The 16,042-nt window shown below is 35.0% G+C and overlaps 1 protein-coding gene across 6 annotated transcripts in view; it reads left to right on the forward strand.

Moving 5' to 3' along the window:
- The window catches only part of SHOC1 (shortage in chiasmata 1), an 84,325-nt gene that overhangs the window by 12,203 nt on the left and 56,080 nt on the right, over nt 1–16,042 (forward strand). For all 6 annotated transcript variants that reach the window (XM_053204802.1, XM_027034824.2, XM_053204799.1 and 3 more), the window contains 2 exons: nt 5,030–5,214; nt 14,579–14,741. In XM_053204802.1, the coding sequence (XP_053060777.1) occupies nt 5,030–5,214; nt 14,579–14,741 (348 nt within the window). The remainder of the gene's footprint in view (nt 1–5,029; nt 5,215–14,578; nt 14,742–16,042) is intronic.

Below are 16,042 nucleotides of genomic sequence, written 5' to 3' on the forward strand. Positions count from 1 at the left end.
TGCCCCCCAAATACCATTTCTATCATCTAGGAATTTAAAAGTCAGATTAGGAAGATAATATATAAACATTATTTATAATTAAAAATTATAAATTAATTATAACAAAAATTAACCTTGTAAGGATTAAATGATAATATGACTATCATGAAGTCTATCACAAGGCCTAAGGCCAACACAAGGTATGTATTGCACGACTAAACTGAGCTGTGAGGAAGCAGGAAGATGTAGTTAAAAGAGCTCTGCTCCATGAAATCCAAAAGATGTGGATTTCAAGTCTTGATTTGAAACGTCAAAGTCAAGTACTACTTACTTTGACAAGTTCTTGTCTTTCTGTGACCCTCATTCTCTTTGTCATTATAATGATGCTGGAGCAGTGCTTCTCAAACTTTAATGTGCATATGAATCACCTGAGGATCTTATTAAAAATGGAGATCCTGATTCAATTGGTCTGTGTTGGGGCCTGAGATTCTGCACTTCTAATGTGCTCCTAGGTGTGCTAATGCTGCTGGCCCAAGAACCTACTTTAAGTAACAAGAAACAAGATGATCTCTAAGATCTCTTCACCCTATGAGTTAGATTGGTAGGGCTGTGCATTTATAAGCAGGAGAGATCAGCTTCACAAAGAAGTAGGAACTGAGCTTGAGCTGGACATTGAAGGAGAAAATAACTAGAGAGAAAGTATTTCAGCCAAAGGAAACAGCATATTTGAAAGCATATCAAGAATATACAGTAAGTTCCAATAAAGGCAGTGATCTGGCTACTTTGATTCAAACAAGATTCATGTATGAGAGAAATGGGAGGCCCTGAAAGAATGGACACCTCACCATATCTGACCTTACATTCATTTTGCAGCACCAAGATAGAGTCCATGACAAAGAAGGTGGACGTGTGGCACCACCTAGAATCACATTTACATTTCTTGGCTTCTCTGTAGCTAAACATAGCCATGTGACTAAGTTCTTCCCAATGGAATATTAAGCAAAAGAGGCTTATTCAAGCTCTGGGGAATGTCCTTGAAAGGAAGCAGCCATGTTTTTCTCCTTCACTTTTCTCCTTCCCAATGCTGGAATAGAGATGTAATGACTGCCTACAGCAACCAGCTTGGATTATACTGACAGGAACTAAACGTAGGAGTCAATGAGTGGAACAAAAGGATACTGCATCCCCTCTACCACCACACCACTCTCCCAGCATTTCCATGTGGTCGCTAATCCAGAAGCTCTTTGAACCCCATCTTTTTGGTTTCCTATGAAGGCTTCATTACACACACATGTTTGATTAAATCGTAGATCATTGGCAATTGATTCAACCTCCAACCCTTGTCTCCTCCCTGGAGAGCAGAGGGATGGGTCTGAAATTCTAGCCCTCTGATCACATGATTGGTTCTCTGGGCAACAGGCAGTTTTCCAAAAGTCACCTCATTAACATAACCAAATATACCTTTATCACTTTCAATACTTAGGAAATTCCAAAGGCCTTAGGAGTTCCTTGCCATAAATAGAGATGAAGACAAAATATACATTTCTTATTATAAAACACAATATGGGGCACCTGGATGGCTCAGTCGGTTAGGCATCTGACTTCGGCTCAGGTCATGATCTCATGGCTCGTGGGTTCGAACCCCACATCAGGCTCTGTGCTGACAGCTCAGAGCCTGGAGCCTGCTTTGGATTCTGTGTCTCCCTCTCTCTCTACCCCTCCTCCACTTGTGCTCTGTCTCTCTCTGTCTCTCAAAAATGAATAAATGTAAAAAAAATTTTTTTTAAATAAAACACAATATGACACATACAATATGGGATCTTTTGTGCTGGCTTCTTTCACATAGCAAAATGTTTTCAAGGTTCATCTGTGTTGTAGCATGTATTGACACTTCGTTTTTGGGGGGGCCAAATAATATTCCATTGTGTGGACATAGCACATTTTATTTATCTATTTTTAGTTGATAGACATTTAGGTTGTTTTCAGTTTTGGGCAAGTATGAGTAATGCTGCTATCAAGATCTGTGGATGAGTTTTTGTGCATACATATCATTTAATTTCTCTAATAGTGGAATTGCTAGATCACATGGTAACTCAGTGTTTAACTGTTTGAAGAATTGCCAAATTTTTCAAGCAACTGTACCATTTTGCATGTCTACCCACAGTGTATGAAGGTCACAATTTGTTTACATCCTTGCCAACACTTATTGTTTGCTGTCTTTCTGATTATAGCCATCCTAATGGGTGGCTCATTGTATGTCATTGTACTTTGATTTGCATTTCCCTCATGGCTAATGATGTTTAGCATCTTTTTATGTAATTATTGGCCTTTATCTTCTTTGAGAAAATGTTTATTCAAGTTCTTTGCACATTTTTTAGTCGGTTTATATGTCTTTTTATAATTGAATTTTAAGGGTTTGTTATATATTCTAGATACAAGTCTCTTATCAGATACATGATTTATAAATATTTTCTTCTGTGGATTGTCTTTTTGCTTTCTTGATGGTATCCTTTGGAGCGCATTTTTTTTTTTATTTTGATGAAGTCCAATTTATCCATTTTTTCTTTTGTCACTTGGGCTTTTGGCATCATATCTGAGAAGGCTTTGCTTAATCCAAATCATGAGGATTTACTCCTCTTTTCTTCTAGGACTTTGCCTGGAATTTTTTTTTTTTAAGACACAAATCAGATCATGTTATAACTTACTGACCATATGCCATTGCATGTAGAGTAAAATCCAAAGTTCTTGCCAGATGTTATAATGTCCAACATGATCTTGTCCCTGCCTATGTATCTAACCTTATTCTGTTCCAGTCACCCTGTTCTTTCTGCTTTTCTTAGAATATGCCAACCTTGTTCCCCAGAGTACCCTACGATTATTCAGGTAGCTGTGGAATTATCAGCTCCTCAGCTGGCCGTTCACTAACTACCCTCTCTAAAATATACCTCTTACCAACCCTCTGGCTGTTACTTGAAGTCCTAATATTTTATTCATAACAGTTTTCCCCCACCTGACATTATGTTATTTGTTTGTTTGTTTGTTTATCATCCTACTAATAGGTAAACTTCATGAGGGTAAGAACACTGTTTTGTTTTACCACTCCATTCTCAGTGCCTAAAATGGTGTTAGCACATTATAGACGCTCAGTAAATATTTCTTTTAGATTAAGGAATTAGTGAATTGGAGTGGATGAACTTACCCAAGTACCATGATATGGAAAGACAGCAAACACCATCTAGACTGGAAGCCTGGGAAATACCACTATCTACAGGTTAGGCAGAGGAGGAGACACCAGTGAGCAAAGAATAGATAATATTGGACAAGGAGGTAGGAGGAGATCCAGGAAATACTTTTCTTCATAGAACATTTATATCTAGGGAAAGAGATTTCTCTGGGTTTTCTCAAAACGGTACTACCAAGGATTATTACAAAGTGCTCACCCTACCAGTAATATTTAAAACCAAAAGGATAACTGTGATATAAGTGCTAAACTTAAGTGTATAAACATTCACATAGGAATCAATGGTCTTATGAGTAAAATGGACCTGGGTGAGTTGAAAATTTTTTTCTTGTACCTTGCATTATCTTAAAGAGTAAAGGAGAAACTTGAGAGAATTTTCTATATGTGATTTGAAGATATGGCATATTCATTTTTCTCCAGTTACATTGGGGAGTTATATTGATTTTGGTTCTCTCAGTCTGTGTAGGGAATCAGTGAGGCTAAAATAGTTTAGGATATCAGGGAGAAAAAGGTATATTAGAATATATAGCTAAAAGGTGTATTAGACTGTGTAGCCAATAATATATTTATTTGTTAGAAAATTCATTAAAAACATCTCTTATAAGGGGGCACCTGGGTGGCTCAGTTGGTTAAGTGTCCAGCTTCAGCTCAGGTCATGATCTCACAGCTTGTGAGTTCAAGCCCTGCATCAGGCTTGCTGCTGTCAGCGCAGATCCTGCTTTGGATCCTCTGTCTGCCCCCCCTCCTTCCTCCCCCAATCATGCTTTCTCTCTCTCTCTCTTTCTTTCTCTCTCTCTCAAAACTAAATAAACATTATTTAAAAAATCTCTCATAAGTCCAAATATCCCAATGTTACAGACAGTGACAGATATACCTGGATGAATCAGCAAACAGGCAAAGTATGGGCAAAGTCAAGGGAGACAAAAAATGTGCCCAGATTAAGCAACTGCAGGAAGTTGTTAACACTCTAAGCTTGAAGCAGCAAAAGGACTGAGCAGTAATCAACCCAGTAAGAACTGCAGCTAGTTATAGGAGAGGGGCTGTCTGACAAGAGATGTAACCATTGGTAGAAGAATGCAGCCACTGTGGCCCAGAAGAGAAGGATTTGGGAAGAATAATATCCAGACCTCTCTTCCCACCTTTGATCTCCTGCCAATGTTTCCTCTTGGCTTCCTATTGGCTGAACCCAACCAGAAGCCAGAGGGCAAGAGAGTTTAGTTTGGTCATGGAGATCAGCTTCCTAGTTTGAAGAACAGAATATAAAATGTTGGATAGTGATATGGAAAAGCAGACATTGAATACCCAACACTATGGCAATTTGGCAATGCATGGCAAATCTGCATACCTTTAACCTCATCATTTCCGTTTTTAGGAAACATTTTGAGAAAACAATTAGGCAAGTGCATAAAGATATTCCTTGCATTATAATAGCAAATGATTACAACAAATTTAAATTGCCAATAATAGGGAACTGTTTGAGTCAATTATGGTTTACCAATACAATAGGATCCTGTTCATGTGTTCAAAAATAAAGTGAGTGTACATTGATTGATATGTAAATGTACTCATATTTTATTGTTTACCAGAAAAGGCAGGTTTCATATGTGCATGAATCCACTTTTGTGTAAAAATATTCAAAAGTAATTTAAAAAGTACACAATTTTTTAAATCTCTTGAGTATTGGGGCTATGGGTAATTTTTCTCTGTGTCTGTTGGAATTTTGTAATTTTACAATGAACATATACTATTTGTTAAATAAAGATGCTTTAAAATGACATACATAAAATCAGTAATTTTATACTGTCATAGAAAAACAATCACAGGAATGGTGACCCAGATTAACTGTGAATTTGAGGAAGTTGTTCCAAGTTCAAACCCAAACTCCCAAAGTGAAGTAGAGGAAACCAGTTTATACACCCATGAGGACTACACTGAAGTCTTTACACTTGTCAGCGGTTTAGAAAAATATCCAGCACTTCAAGCACAGAATGAAGGTAAAACATTTGTTATTTCTATCATTATAAAACATATCTTAGTAACATACAGTTGTTCATTTTGGTGAATTTTTTTAATTGGATTTTTAATTTTTCTATTTTATTAAAGGTATCCACCTGCAAAATTATAATTCCAAGCTTTGCCACATTATGGAAATACTTCTCTTTCATCTTCATCCCCTTTTTGTGAATTTGGTTGTTTTTGGAGTTTATGTGTGCTGGGCCTCAAAATAGCATCAGGGACTTGATCATAGTGTGTTCACATCATATTACTACAATGATATTAGCATCTGTGCAAGGATCTGATGACACAGCAACCTGGTATAACTTTAAAGTAGTAGATTATTAAATGATGGCTATATTTTATTTTCCAAAATATACTAAAGATTTTCTGTCTCATCTAATTTATGTGAAACTATAATTCAAAGTAGAGTTGGAATAGTTGCAGTATTAGATCAGGAAATTCACCTAGTTTTTACAAACTTACCATAAATAATAATTAAAGTACATTTTATCCAAATTATATTCCAAATTTTCATCTTCCTAAAAGGTGTTGAATTCTTCCAACTTGCTGAGAACTACTTCTCTTGTATGTGGAACAGCCTATTCCCTTTTAAAATAAAAAGACTTAAAGTTTAAGGTATGCTATAGCTTGAGCTACAATAACCTAACAGATAAATAATATATAATAATTTGGTCCTTTTACTACTGTTTTAATGCAAATACATAAATTGTGTATAAGATTTTTAATGTTGGCAAACAGGTGTGTGATGATATAGAGTTAAATCCGTCTTCTAGTTTGAGATGAAAGAGAGTAAGAAATTTCATTAAAGACTAAACTTGAGAGAATGATGTATTAGGAATAATCTGAATTTGGAGTCAGAGGATTTGATCATAGTCTGAATCTACTCTTAAAAAGTGGTGCAATTTGGGGACGGTTATTAAAAATTATGGTTTTCAATTTTCTTCTATAATTTCTCTTAATTCTTCTAATTTTCTTATAAAAATGTGGGGATTCAGGGGTACCTGGGTGGCTCAGTCGACTGAACACCTTACTCTTGATTTCAGCTCAGGTCATGCTTTCAGGGTTGTGAGATAGAGCTGTGTATTTGACTTCACGCTGAGTGTGGATCCTGCGTAAGATTCTCTCTCTCCCTCTGCCCCTCCTTACTGCTTGTGCACTCTCTTTCTCTAAAAATAAAAAAATAAAATTAAAAAAAATAATAGAAATATAGGGATCAACTAATATATATGTACATGTAAAGAGATGGTGTATAAAAATAACAGATACACAAACATAGCTATTATTATTAATGTGGAAAACCAGAAGCTGTTATTGGCAAACTTCATAATATCTACCATCAACTAGAGTCAGAAGCCTCTTTAACTACTATTCACTGAATGAAAATATGCTTGGGTCGGGTGCCTGAGTGCCTCGGTTAAGTGTCCGACTTTGGCTCAGGTCATGATCTCATGGTTCATGGGTTTGAGCCCAGTGTTGGGCTCTATGCCAGCTCAGAGTCTGGAGCTGGCTTCAGATTCTGTATCTCCCTCTCTCTCTCTGCCCCTCCCCTGTTTGGGCTGTCTCTCTCTCTCTCAAAAATAAGTAAACATTAAAAAAATTTTAAGAAATATGCTTGGGTCTCCTAAATATATATCCTATATTGCCTTTGGGGTCTTATGTCATTAGATATCGTTTTATAAATTTACATTTGCAATTTGATTTATTTTCTTTGCAGCTATATTGATTGCTGCCAGATTTATAGATACTTTGGTCTCAATGTTTAAATCAAAAGGAATGCATTATGCTTTGAAATTCAGTTGCTACTGTAAATTCTCTGTCTTAAAAGAATGTCATTAATTACTGAATTATAAGTTGATTTCAAAACATATATTTCTTTAAGATAAAAACAGTGGGTAATTTTCTTTTATTGTTTGTTGGTTTGTTGATATGTAGTAATTTTGCTACAACATTCACATGTTATTTGTCAGTAAATGTAATAATTTTATGCATATCCTTTTAGACATCCCAGTAATATATAATCAAATGTAAATGTAGCTTTATTTTTAATTTAATGTAATATAATTTAATTTAAAAATTTCTACGTTTTTATTTAAATTCTAGTTTAATATTGGTTTCAGGAGTAGAATTTGGTGATTCATCATAACAAGTGTCCTCTTTAATACCCATCACCCATTTATCTCATCCCCCATCCACCTCCCTCCATCAACCCTCAGTTTGTTCTCTATTGTTAAGAGTGTCTTATGGTTTGCTTCCCTCTCTCTCTCTTTTCTTTTTCCCTACCCATATGTTCAGCAATTTTGTTTCCTAAATTCCACATGTGAGTGAAATCATATGGTAGCTGTCTCTCTCTGACTTATTTCGCTTAACATAATATCCTCTAGCACCATCCACATCATTGCAAATGGTGAAATTTCATTCTTTTTGATGGCTGAATGATATTCCACTGTATATATAAACCACATCTTCTTTGTCCATTCATCAGTTGATGGACATTTGGGCTCTTTCCATAATTTGTTTTTGATAATGCTGCTATAAACATCAGGGTGTGTGTACCCCTTTCAATCTGTATTTTTGTATCCTTTAGGTAAATACCTAGTACTGCAATTGCTGAATTATAAGGTAGTTCTATTTTTAACTTTTTGAGGAACCTCCATACTGTTCTCCAGAGTGGCTGCACCCATTTGTATTCCCACCAACAGTGTAAAAGGGTTCTCCTTTCTCTGCATCCTTGCCAGTATCTGTTGTTTTCTGTATTGTTAATTTTAACCATTTTGATAGGGTGTAAGGTGATATCTCATCGTGGTTTTGATTTGTATTTCCCTGATGATAAGTGATATTGAGCATCTTTTCATGTGTCTGTTAGCCATCTGGATGTCTTCTTTGGAAAAATGTCCATTCATGTCTTCTGCCCATTTCTTAATTGGATTATTTGTTTTTAAGGTGTTGAGTTTGATAAGTTCTCTATAGATTTTGGAGACTCATCCTTTATCAGATATGTCATTTGAAAATATGTTCTCCCATTCTGTAGGCTGGCTTTTAGTTTTGTTGTTTCCTTTGCTGTGCAGAAGATTTTTATCTTGATGAAGTCCCAATAGTTCATTCTTGCTTTTGTTTCCTTTGCCTCTGGTGGCATGTCTAAGAAGAAGTTGCTCCAACCGAGGTCAAAGAGGTTGTTGCCTGTGTTCTCCTCTAGGATTTTGATGATTTCCTGTCTCACATTTAGGTCTTTCATCCATTTGAATTTATTTTTGTGTGTAGTGTAAGAAAGTGGCCCAGTTTCATTCTTCTGCATGTTGCTATCCAGTTTTCCCAACACCATTTTGAAGAGACTGTCTTTTTTCCATTGGATAGTCTTTCCTGCTTTGTCAAAGATGAGTTGACCGTATAGTTGTGGGTCTATTTCTGAGTTTTCTATTTTGTTCCATTGATCTATGTGTCTGTTTTTGTGCTGATACCCTACTGTCTTGATTACTGCAGCTTTGTAATATAGCTTGAAGTCTGGAACTGCGATGCCTCCAGGTTTGCTTTTCTTTTTCAGAATTGCTTTGGCATTTGGGATCTTTGATGGTTCCTACAAATTTTAGGATTGTTTGTTCTAGCACTGTGAAAAATGCTGGTGGTATTTTGATAGAGATTGCATTAGATGTGTAGATTGCTTTGGGTAGTATAGATATTTAAACAATGTTTTTTCTTCCAGTCCACGAGCATGGTATTCTTTCCCATTTCTTTGTGTCCTCTTCAGTTTCATTCATAAATGTTCTATAGTTTTCAGAGTAAAGATCACTTTATTTTTAATTTTTTAAGAAAGTTGCACATGCATTTAGTTTAGAGAGGCAAATAGTTATTCAAAGTTTATAATAAAAAGCATCAGTCTCTGGCTTCATCAACCACCCATGTATTTTTCCAGCTTTATTGAAGTATAATTAATAAATAAAAATTGTAATATATTTAAAGTGTACAATGTGGTAACTTAACATACATATACATTGTGAAAGATTCCCATTCATTGAATTAACACATCCATCACTTCACATATTCACTTTCTTCTTCTTCTTCTTTTTTTTTTTTTTTTGGTAAGAACACACTTAGGTTCTATTCTTTTAGCAAATTTCAGTTATACACTACAGTATTATCAATGATAGTTACCATGTTATACATCAGATCCTCACACCTTATTCTGGAAGTTTGTCTGTTTTACCAGTCTCTCCCTATTTCCCCACAGCCCAGCCCCATGGCAACCACCATTCTACTCTCTGTTTTCATGAGTCCTACTTTTTTTTTAGATTCAACATATAAGTCATACCATGCAGTATTTGTTGTTCTCTGCCTTGTTTATTTCACTTAGCAAAATGTCCTTTAATGTTCATTCATATTGCAAATAGCAGGATTTCCTTATTTTTTAAGGTTGAACAATATTTGTGTGTGTGTGTGTGTGTGTGTGTGTGTGTGTGTGTGTGTAAAACATATTTTCTTTAAAGCACATTTTCTTTATCCATTCATCTATGGACAGACACTTACATGGTTTCCATGCCTTGGCTATCGTGAATAATGCTACAGTGAGAGTGTCTACAGGTATCTCTTTATGACATTGATTTTGTTGGCTGTCTGTTTCTGACTTTACATTTATATCTTTTTTTTTTTGTCTTATTATGCTAAGACCTCCAGTACATTGTTCAATTCAAGCAGTGATGGTTGCCGTCTTTGTCTTGTTCTTGACAGTAAAGAAGATACTCTAATGTTTCACCATTAAGAATGATGTAAATACCATTTTAGTGGTGAATCATTTACAGTATTTACATCAGTTTCAATGGTGAAATGTTGAAAGAATTTATTGGGCTGAGGAAGCTCTTTCTGTTCTGAGTTTGCTAAGAGCTTTTGATCATGAATGAGGACTGAACTATGTTTTCTACGTCTATTAAAAAATATGTACATTCTAAATATATAGAATATCCCTTTATTAAAAACTTCCAACTCTATAATCTAAACATAAATCATTTTACTCTTGAGATCATATTTTGTCTGTATTATATTATTTTTAAATATTAACATTGGGAACATTTCAGCACATAGTTATCTTCAAAAGCATGGCTTTTCAAAATAAGTCAGAGAAAGACAGATATCATATGATTTCATTCATATGTGGAATTTAAGATACAAAACAGATGAGCATAAAGGAAGGGAAGCAAAAATAAGATAAAAACAGGGAAGCAAACCATAAAGAGACTCTTAAATACAGAGAACAAACAGGGTTGCTGGAGGGGTGTTAGGTGGGGGGATGGGCTAAATAGGTGATGGGCATTAAGTGGAGCACTTGTTGGGATGAACACTGGGTGTTCTATGTAAGTGAGAAATCCCTAAATTCTACTCCTGAAATCATTATTGCCCTCTATGTTAACTAACTTGGATTTAAATAATAAAAAAAAGCATGGCTTTTAATGACCCCAGTTTTAAATCTTATGTATGTATCATACATCTCCCAATTTGAGGACACTAATGTTTTTTTTAGTTAAAAAATTTTTTAATGTTTATTTATTTTTGGGAGACTGTGCATGAGCAGGGGAAGGGCAGAGAGAGAGGGAGATGCAGAACCTGAAGCAGGCTCCAGGTTCTGAGCTGTCGGCATACGAGTTGTGAGATCATGACCTGATCTCACTGACCTGAACCAAAGTTGGACACTTAACCGACTGAGCCACCCAGGCACCCCAGTAATGTTGTTTTTAATTTCAAATATGTACATGAACATATGCTTCCATTTCCAATTCTTTCCTTGGAGTGAATTTGTGGAAGTGGAATTATCTGATATATGTATTTCTTTTAGCTATTTGTCCACTAGCATGATATGAGGATACCCTGTTCACAGCAACCTTATCATCATTGGGTATATTACTACTAATATTATGTTAATATATTTTAACCAATGTGATGGACAAAAATTATGTTTTTACTTGTATTTTAAAAATTATTCATGTTTACTGGCCATTTATATATTTTTATTTTGTGAAATGATTCTCACTTTTATCTATTTTAAAAAAATTTTTTTACATTTATTTATTTTTGATAGAGACAGAGCACAAGTGGGGGAGGGGCAGAGAGAGAAGGAGACACAGAATCTGAAGCAGGCTCCAGGCTCCAAGCTGTCAGCACAGAGTCTGATGCGGGGCTTGAACTCACAAACTGCAAGATCATGACCTGAGCTGAAGTCAGACGCTCAACTGACTGAGCCACCCAGGCGTCCCTATCTATTTTTCTATTATATATATTAAGTATAAGAATAGAAGATATATTTGTTAAAAGATATATTTAATATATTTGAAATTAACTAGTTTCATTAGTGTTTTCTTTTAAGGTTTCTTTCATTGCTTTTATACTTAGAAAATTCTTCCTTAAATTAGATAAATATTTATTCATATTTTCTTTAAGGTTTTCCTTAAGACTTTGGTATATCTTTAAAAGTACAGATATCAGGGTGCCTGATAGTGCAGTTGGTTAAGCATCCAACTTTGGCTTAGGTCATGATCTCATGTCTTGTGGGTTCGGGCCCGTGTTGGGCTCTGTGCTGACAGCTCAGAACCTGGAGCCTGCTTTGGATTCTGTGTCTGCCTCTCTCTCTGCTCCTCCCCCACTCATGCTCTCTTTCTCTCTCACTCAAAAAATGAATAAACATTAAAAATATAAATAAATAAAAGTAAGAATAAAAAATATTTTTTCCAAATGTGTTGGCAATTGTCTCAGTTTCATTTATGGAATAGTCTTTCCTTTCTCTACTGTTTAGAAATGCAACTTACTAAATATGCTAAATCCTTGCCCACATTAGAATGTTTCTGGATTTTCTATTATATTCTATTGATTTATCTGTAATTGTATCATACAGTTTTAACTATTTAATGTATAATTATAACATGTATTAATAGTATATATGTTTTTGGTTTTAAAATTTTTTTCCCTACTCTCATGTCCTTATTCTTCCAGATTTACTTTCAGTAAATCGGTTTTCCACATTCCAAAACAGATCTCTTGACAAATTGAAATGTCATTGGGATTTTTACTTTTTTTTTTTTTACCATAGTTAGTCTTACTAGCCAGGAAAATGGTTTATCTGGGCTTTTATTCAGTTTTTAATGGTCTTCATTAAAGTTTTAGTTTCCTGCATATACTTTCTTGCTCATTTTTGTTATGTTGCTACTTCAATGTTTGTATACTTGTCACCATTATGAATGAATTTTTCCATTAATTTTTGAGGTTTTTATATGTTTGAAAACCATAGATTTTATTTTTTTTTATCAGACACCTAGTGAACTCCTTTATTTGTTTTCATTTAGTTATCTTGGGTTTCCTAGGAAGACACAAGAATCTTCTGCCAAGAATAAACTTGTCTTTCGTGTCAGTAGACCTCTATTTTCTGTTGCTTTTCATAGTTAACTAGCTAAAATTTTGTTTCTTTATAACAATTTAACACTCTTTTACAATAGAAGAAAACAGTCTCCTCATATCCATGTTGGTGCATAGAAGAGCTGTAAGAAAGTAAGAACTCCAGGAAATGTTGTATAACCTTAAGACTATAGGAAGTAGTACCCTTCCTAAAACAATTATTGTGTGGTTACAAAGAACATTGGTTATGGTGTGATGCTGCCCTCAAGTGGCTCTTTCAAAAAAGGGTGCTTGGAAAACAGGACTTCATAACTGATAGATGTTTCCATGCACTCACAGAAATAGTAGGATGAGCCGTTGGAAGGGAAGATGGCTAGAGGGCCTGTGTTTGGAAGTGCAAGGTGGAGACAGGGATATAAACAAATGCTGTTTGTGGTTTTGCTATGAATATGACTTTGTTAATACTTACAGAATGGATGTATGAATGAACAATCTTAAATGGTCTCACATAGGTCCTATTTAGACATTGAATTGATTGGCTGGCTTTCTTTGGTATATAAAAGAACTATGCCATGAAATTGAGAACTCTTGGCCATGAAATTATTAGGAACTTAACAGGTTCAGTAAGTAATCTCTTAGGAGGCCAGTTTATAGAACAAGTTTTCTTGGCATTTCAAGGTAGCACCAGGCAAAGGGATGTTTCCTGGCTGCCTTCTTAACACCACATATTTATTAAACATATGCATACCAATGATGTAATTGGTTATGGGAGACATCACTCCATGCTATTTGTCTCTCATGCCATTCTAAAAGTACCTAACTGAAAGGTCACTACCCAGAACAAGAGACTGTTGCTCCTCCCTCAGTGGGGCTTTTGCTTTTGAAATTTGGCTTTCTGAGCAGTTTTTCATCTGAACTTAGATTTTCCTTTTCCTCTTTCCACTCAGGATCTCACTGAAGAACAGGAGCAAGTTTTATGTTCTCTCCCTTGGCTCAGAAACTGTTTAAAGCACTGACACAGTTGGCTAAGATTTTAAAATAACTTGAACATCGTAGGGTGGGGATAGGAGAAATTTATTCCAGCAATTAACTGTTAGCTATAGTATTTCCTAATATATAATATGTATCACACTTCTCAAGTAGATCTTGCCATATAACTTTCGTTGTAAAATTGACTATAATTTTCTACTTCTAATTTACAATAGAAACAATTTTTTTTTTTTATCATTGCAATGATAGAATCTGAGTTGATCTCATTCGTAGGTTTTGTAGACCATCTCCATTCTCTACATCTCAGAATCTCTGGGGATGAATTAGAGACTTTAAGAGGTAAAATGATTCGGGGCACCCGGGTGGCTCAGTTGGTTAAGCTTCCGGCTCTTCACTTCGGCTCAGGTCATGATTTCTATGGTCTGTGAGATTGAACCCCTCATCGGGCTCTGCACTGACAGTGTGGAACCTGCTTGGGATTTCTCTCTCCCTCTCTTTCTGCCCTTCCCCCACTTGCTCTCTATCTCTCCAAGTAAATAAAAAACTGAAAAACAAACAAACAAAAAAGAGGTAAAATGATGCAAAGAAAAGACTAGGTTCAGAAAAAGTCAAATGCTTTTATTTCTTTACAACTTTGCTTAGGCTACTCCTGGTTGTTTTGAAGCATAAGGCCGTAAGATATTTTCCTCCCTTGATTAAACTAATCTCTGTTGAAAAATAAAAAATGAAGCATTACAACTCTTTCAGGATGTTTGGTTACTACTTGGTGTACTAAGTAATACTAAAATCTATTGAGCTTTTACCTATATGCTAATCCTATGCAGCATGCTTTATATGCACAATACAATGAAGAACTAAGGACTTTAAAGTGTGTTTGAAAATCCCACCTATATCTAATGCTGACTGCAGTAACTATCTAGATCCCGTTGTGTAACTTTTAGATTTTTTTTCTTATTCCTTTACATTTCTTTTTTTTTCCAGATTTTTCTATTGATGAAGAAATAATTTTTGTAAATAGCTTGATGTCCTATAAAAGTCAGCTACCAACTTTGCATACTCTGTTGAGTAGGCTAAAACTATATTTGATAAATGACCCCATTTTAGATTTCAAAGGACAGATCTTCACAGAAGCTAATTTCTTCAGGTACTTAATTGTCCAATGTTGATTTTATATATATATATATATATATATATATATATATATATATATACACACACACACACATATATATACATATATATATGTATATATATATTATATTTGGCATTTAAAAGAATTTAAGTTTATTGATTTAATTAAGATAGACCTGTCTTTAAAATTATCAACATTAAATATAAAACTTTTTATACTTAAGTTTACCGAAATCAAAGAAGTTCATATTATCTCTGTTGCAATTTGTTAACAAAAATACAACTTAAAATGATTGTTAATACTGTCTCAAAAGATTTTATGGGTAATTGTTTTTGTTTTTGTTTTTGTTTTAATTTACATCCAAGTTAGTTAGCATATAGTGCAACAATGATTTCAGGAGTAGATTCCTTAATGCTCCTTACCCATTTAGCCCATCCTGCCTCCCACAACCCCTCCAGTAACTCTCAGTTTGTTCTCCATATTTATGAAGCTCTTCTGTTTTGTCTCCCTCCGTGCTTTTATATTATTTTTGTTTCCCTTTCCTTATGTTCATCTGTTCTGTGCCTTAAAGTCCTCATGTGAGTGAAGTTATATGATATTTGTCTTTCTCTGACTAATTTTGCTTGGCATAATACCCTCTAGTTCCATCTATGTAGTTGCAAATGGAAAATTTTCAGTCTTTTTGATTGCCAAGTAACACTCCATTGTATATCTATATACCACATCTTCTTTATTCATTCATCCATCGATGGACATTTGGGCTCTTTCCATACTTCGGCTATTGTTGATAGTGCTGCTATAAACATTGGGGTGCATGTGCCCCTTCAAAACAGCATTCCTGTATCCCTTGGATAAATACCTAGTAGTGCAGTTGCTGGGTCACAGGGTAGTTCTATTTTTAATTTTTTGAGGAACCTCCATACTGTTTTCCAGAGTGGCTGCACCAGTTTGCATTCCCACCAGCAATGCCAGAGATCCTCTCTTTCCACATCCTCACTAACATCTGTTGCCTGAGTTGTTAATGTTAGCCATTCTGACAGGTGTGAGGTGGTATCTCATTGTGGTTTTGATTTGTGTTTCCCTGATGATGAGTGATGTTGAGCATTTTTTCATGTGTCAGTTGGCCATCTGGATGTCTTCTTTGGAGAAGTATCTATTCTTGTCTTTTGCCCATTTCTTCACTGGATTATTTGTTTTTTTGGGTGTTGAGTTTGATGAGTTCTTTATAGATTTTGGATACTAACCCTTTATCTGATATGTCGTTTGCAAATATCTTCTCCCATTCTGTCAGCTGCCTTTTAGTTTTGCTGATT

Source organism: Acinonyx jubatus, chromosome D4 (assembly GCF_027475565.1).
Source record: "Acinonyx jubatus isolate Ajub_Pintada_27869175 chromosome D4, VMU_Ajub_asm_v1.0, whole genome shotgun sequence".
In the NCBI taxonomy this organism is placed as follows: Eukaryota; Metazoa; Chordata; class Mammalia; order Carnivora; family Felidae; genus Acinonyx; species Acinonyx jubatus.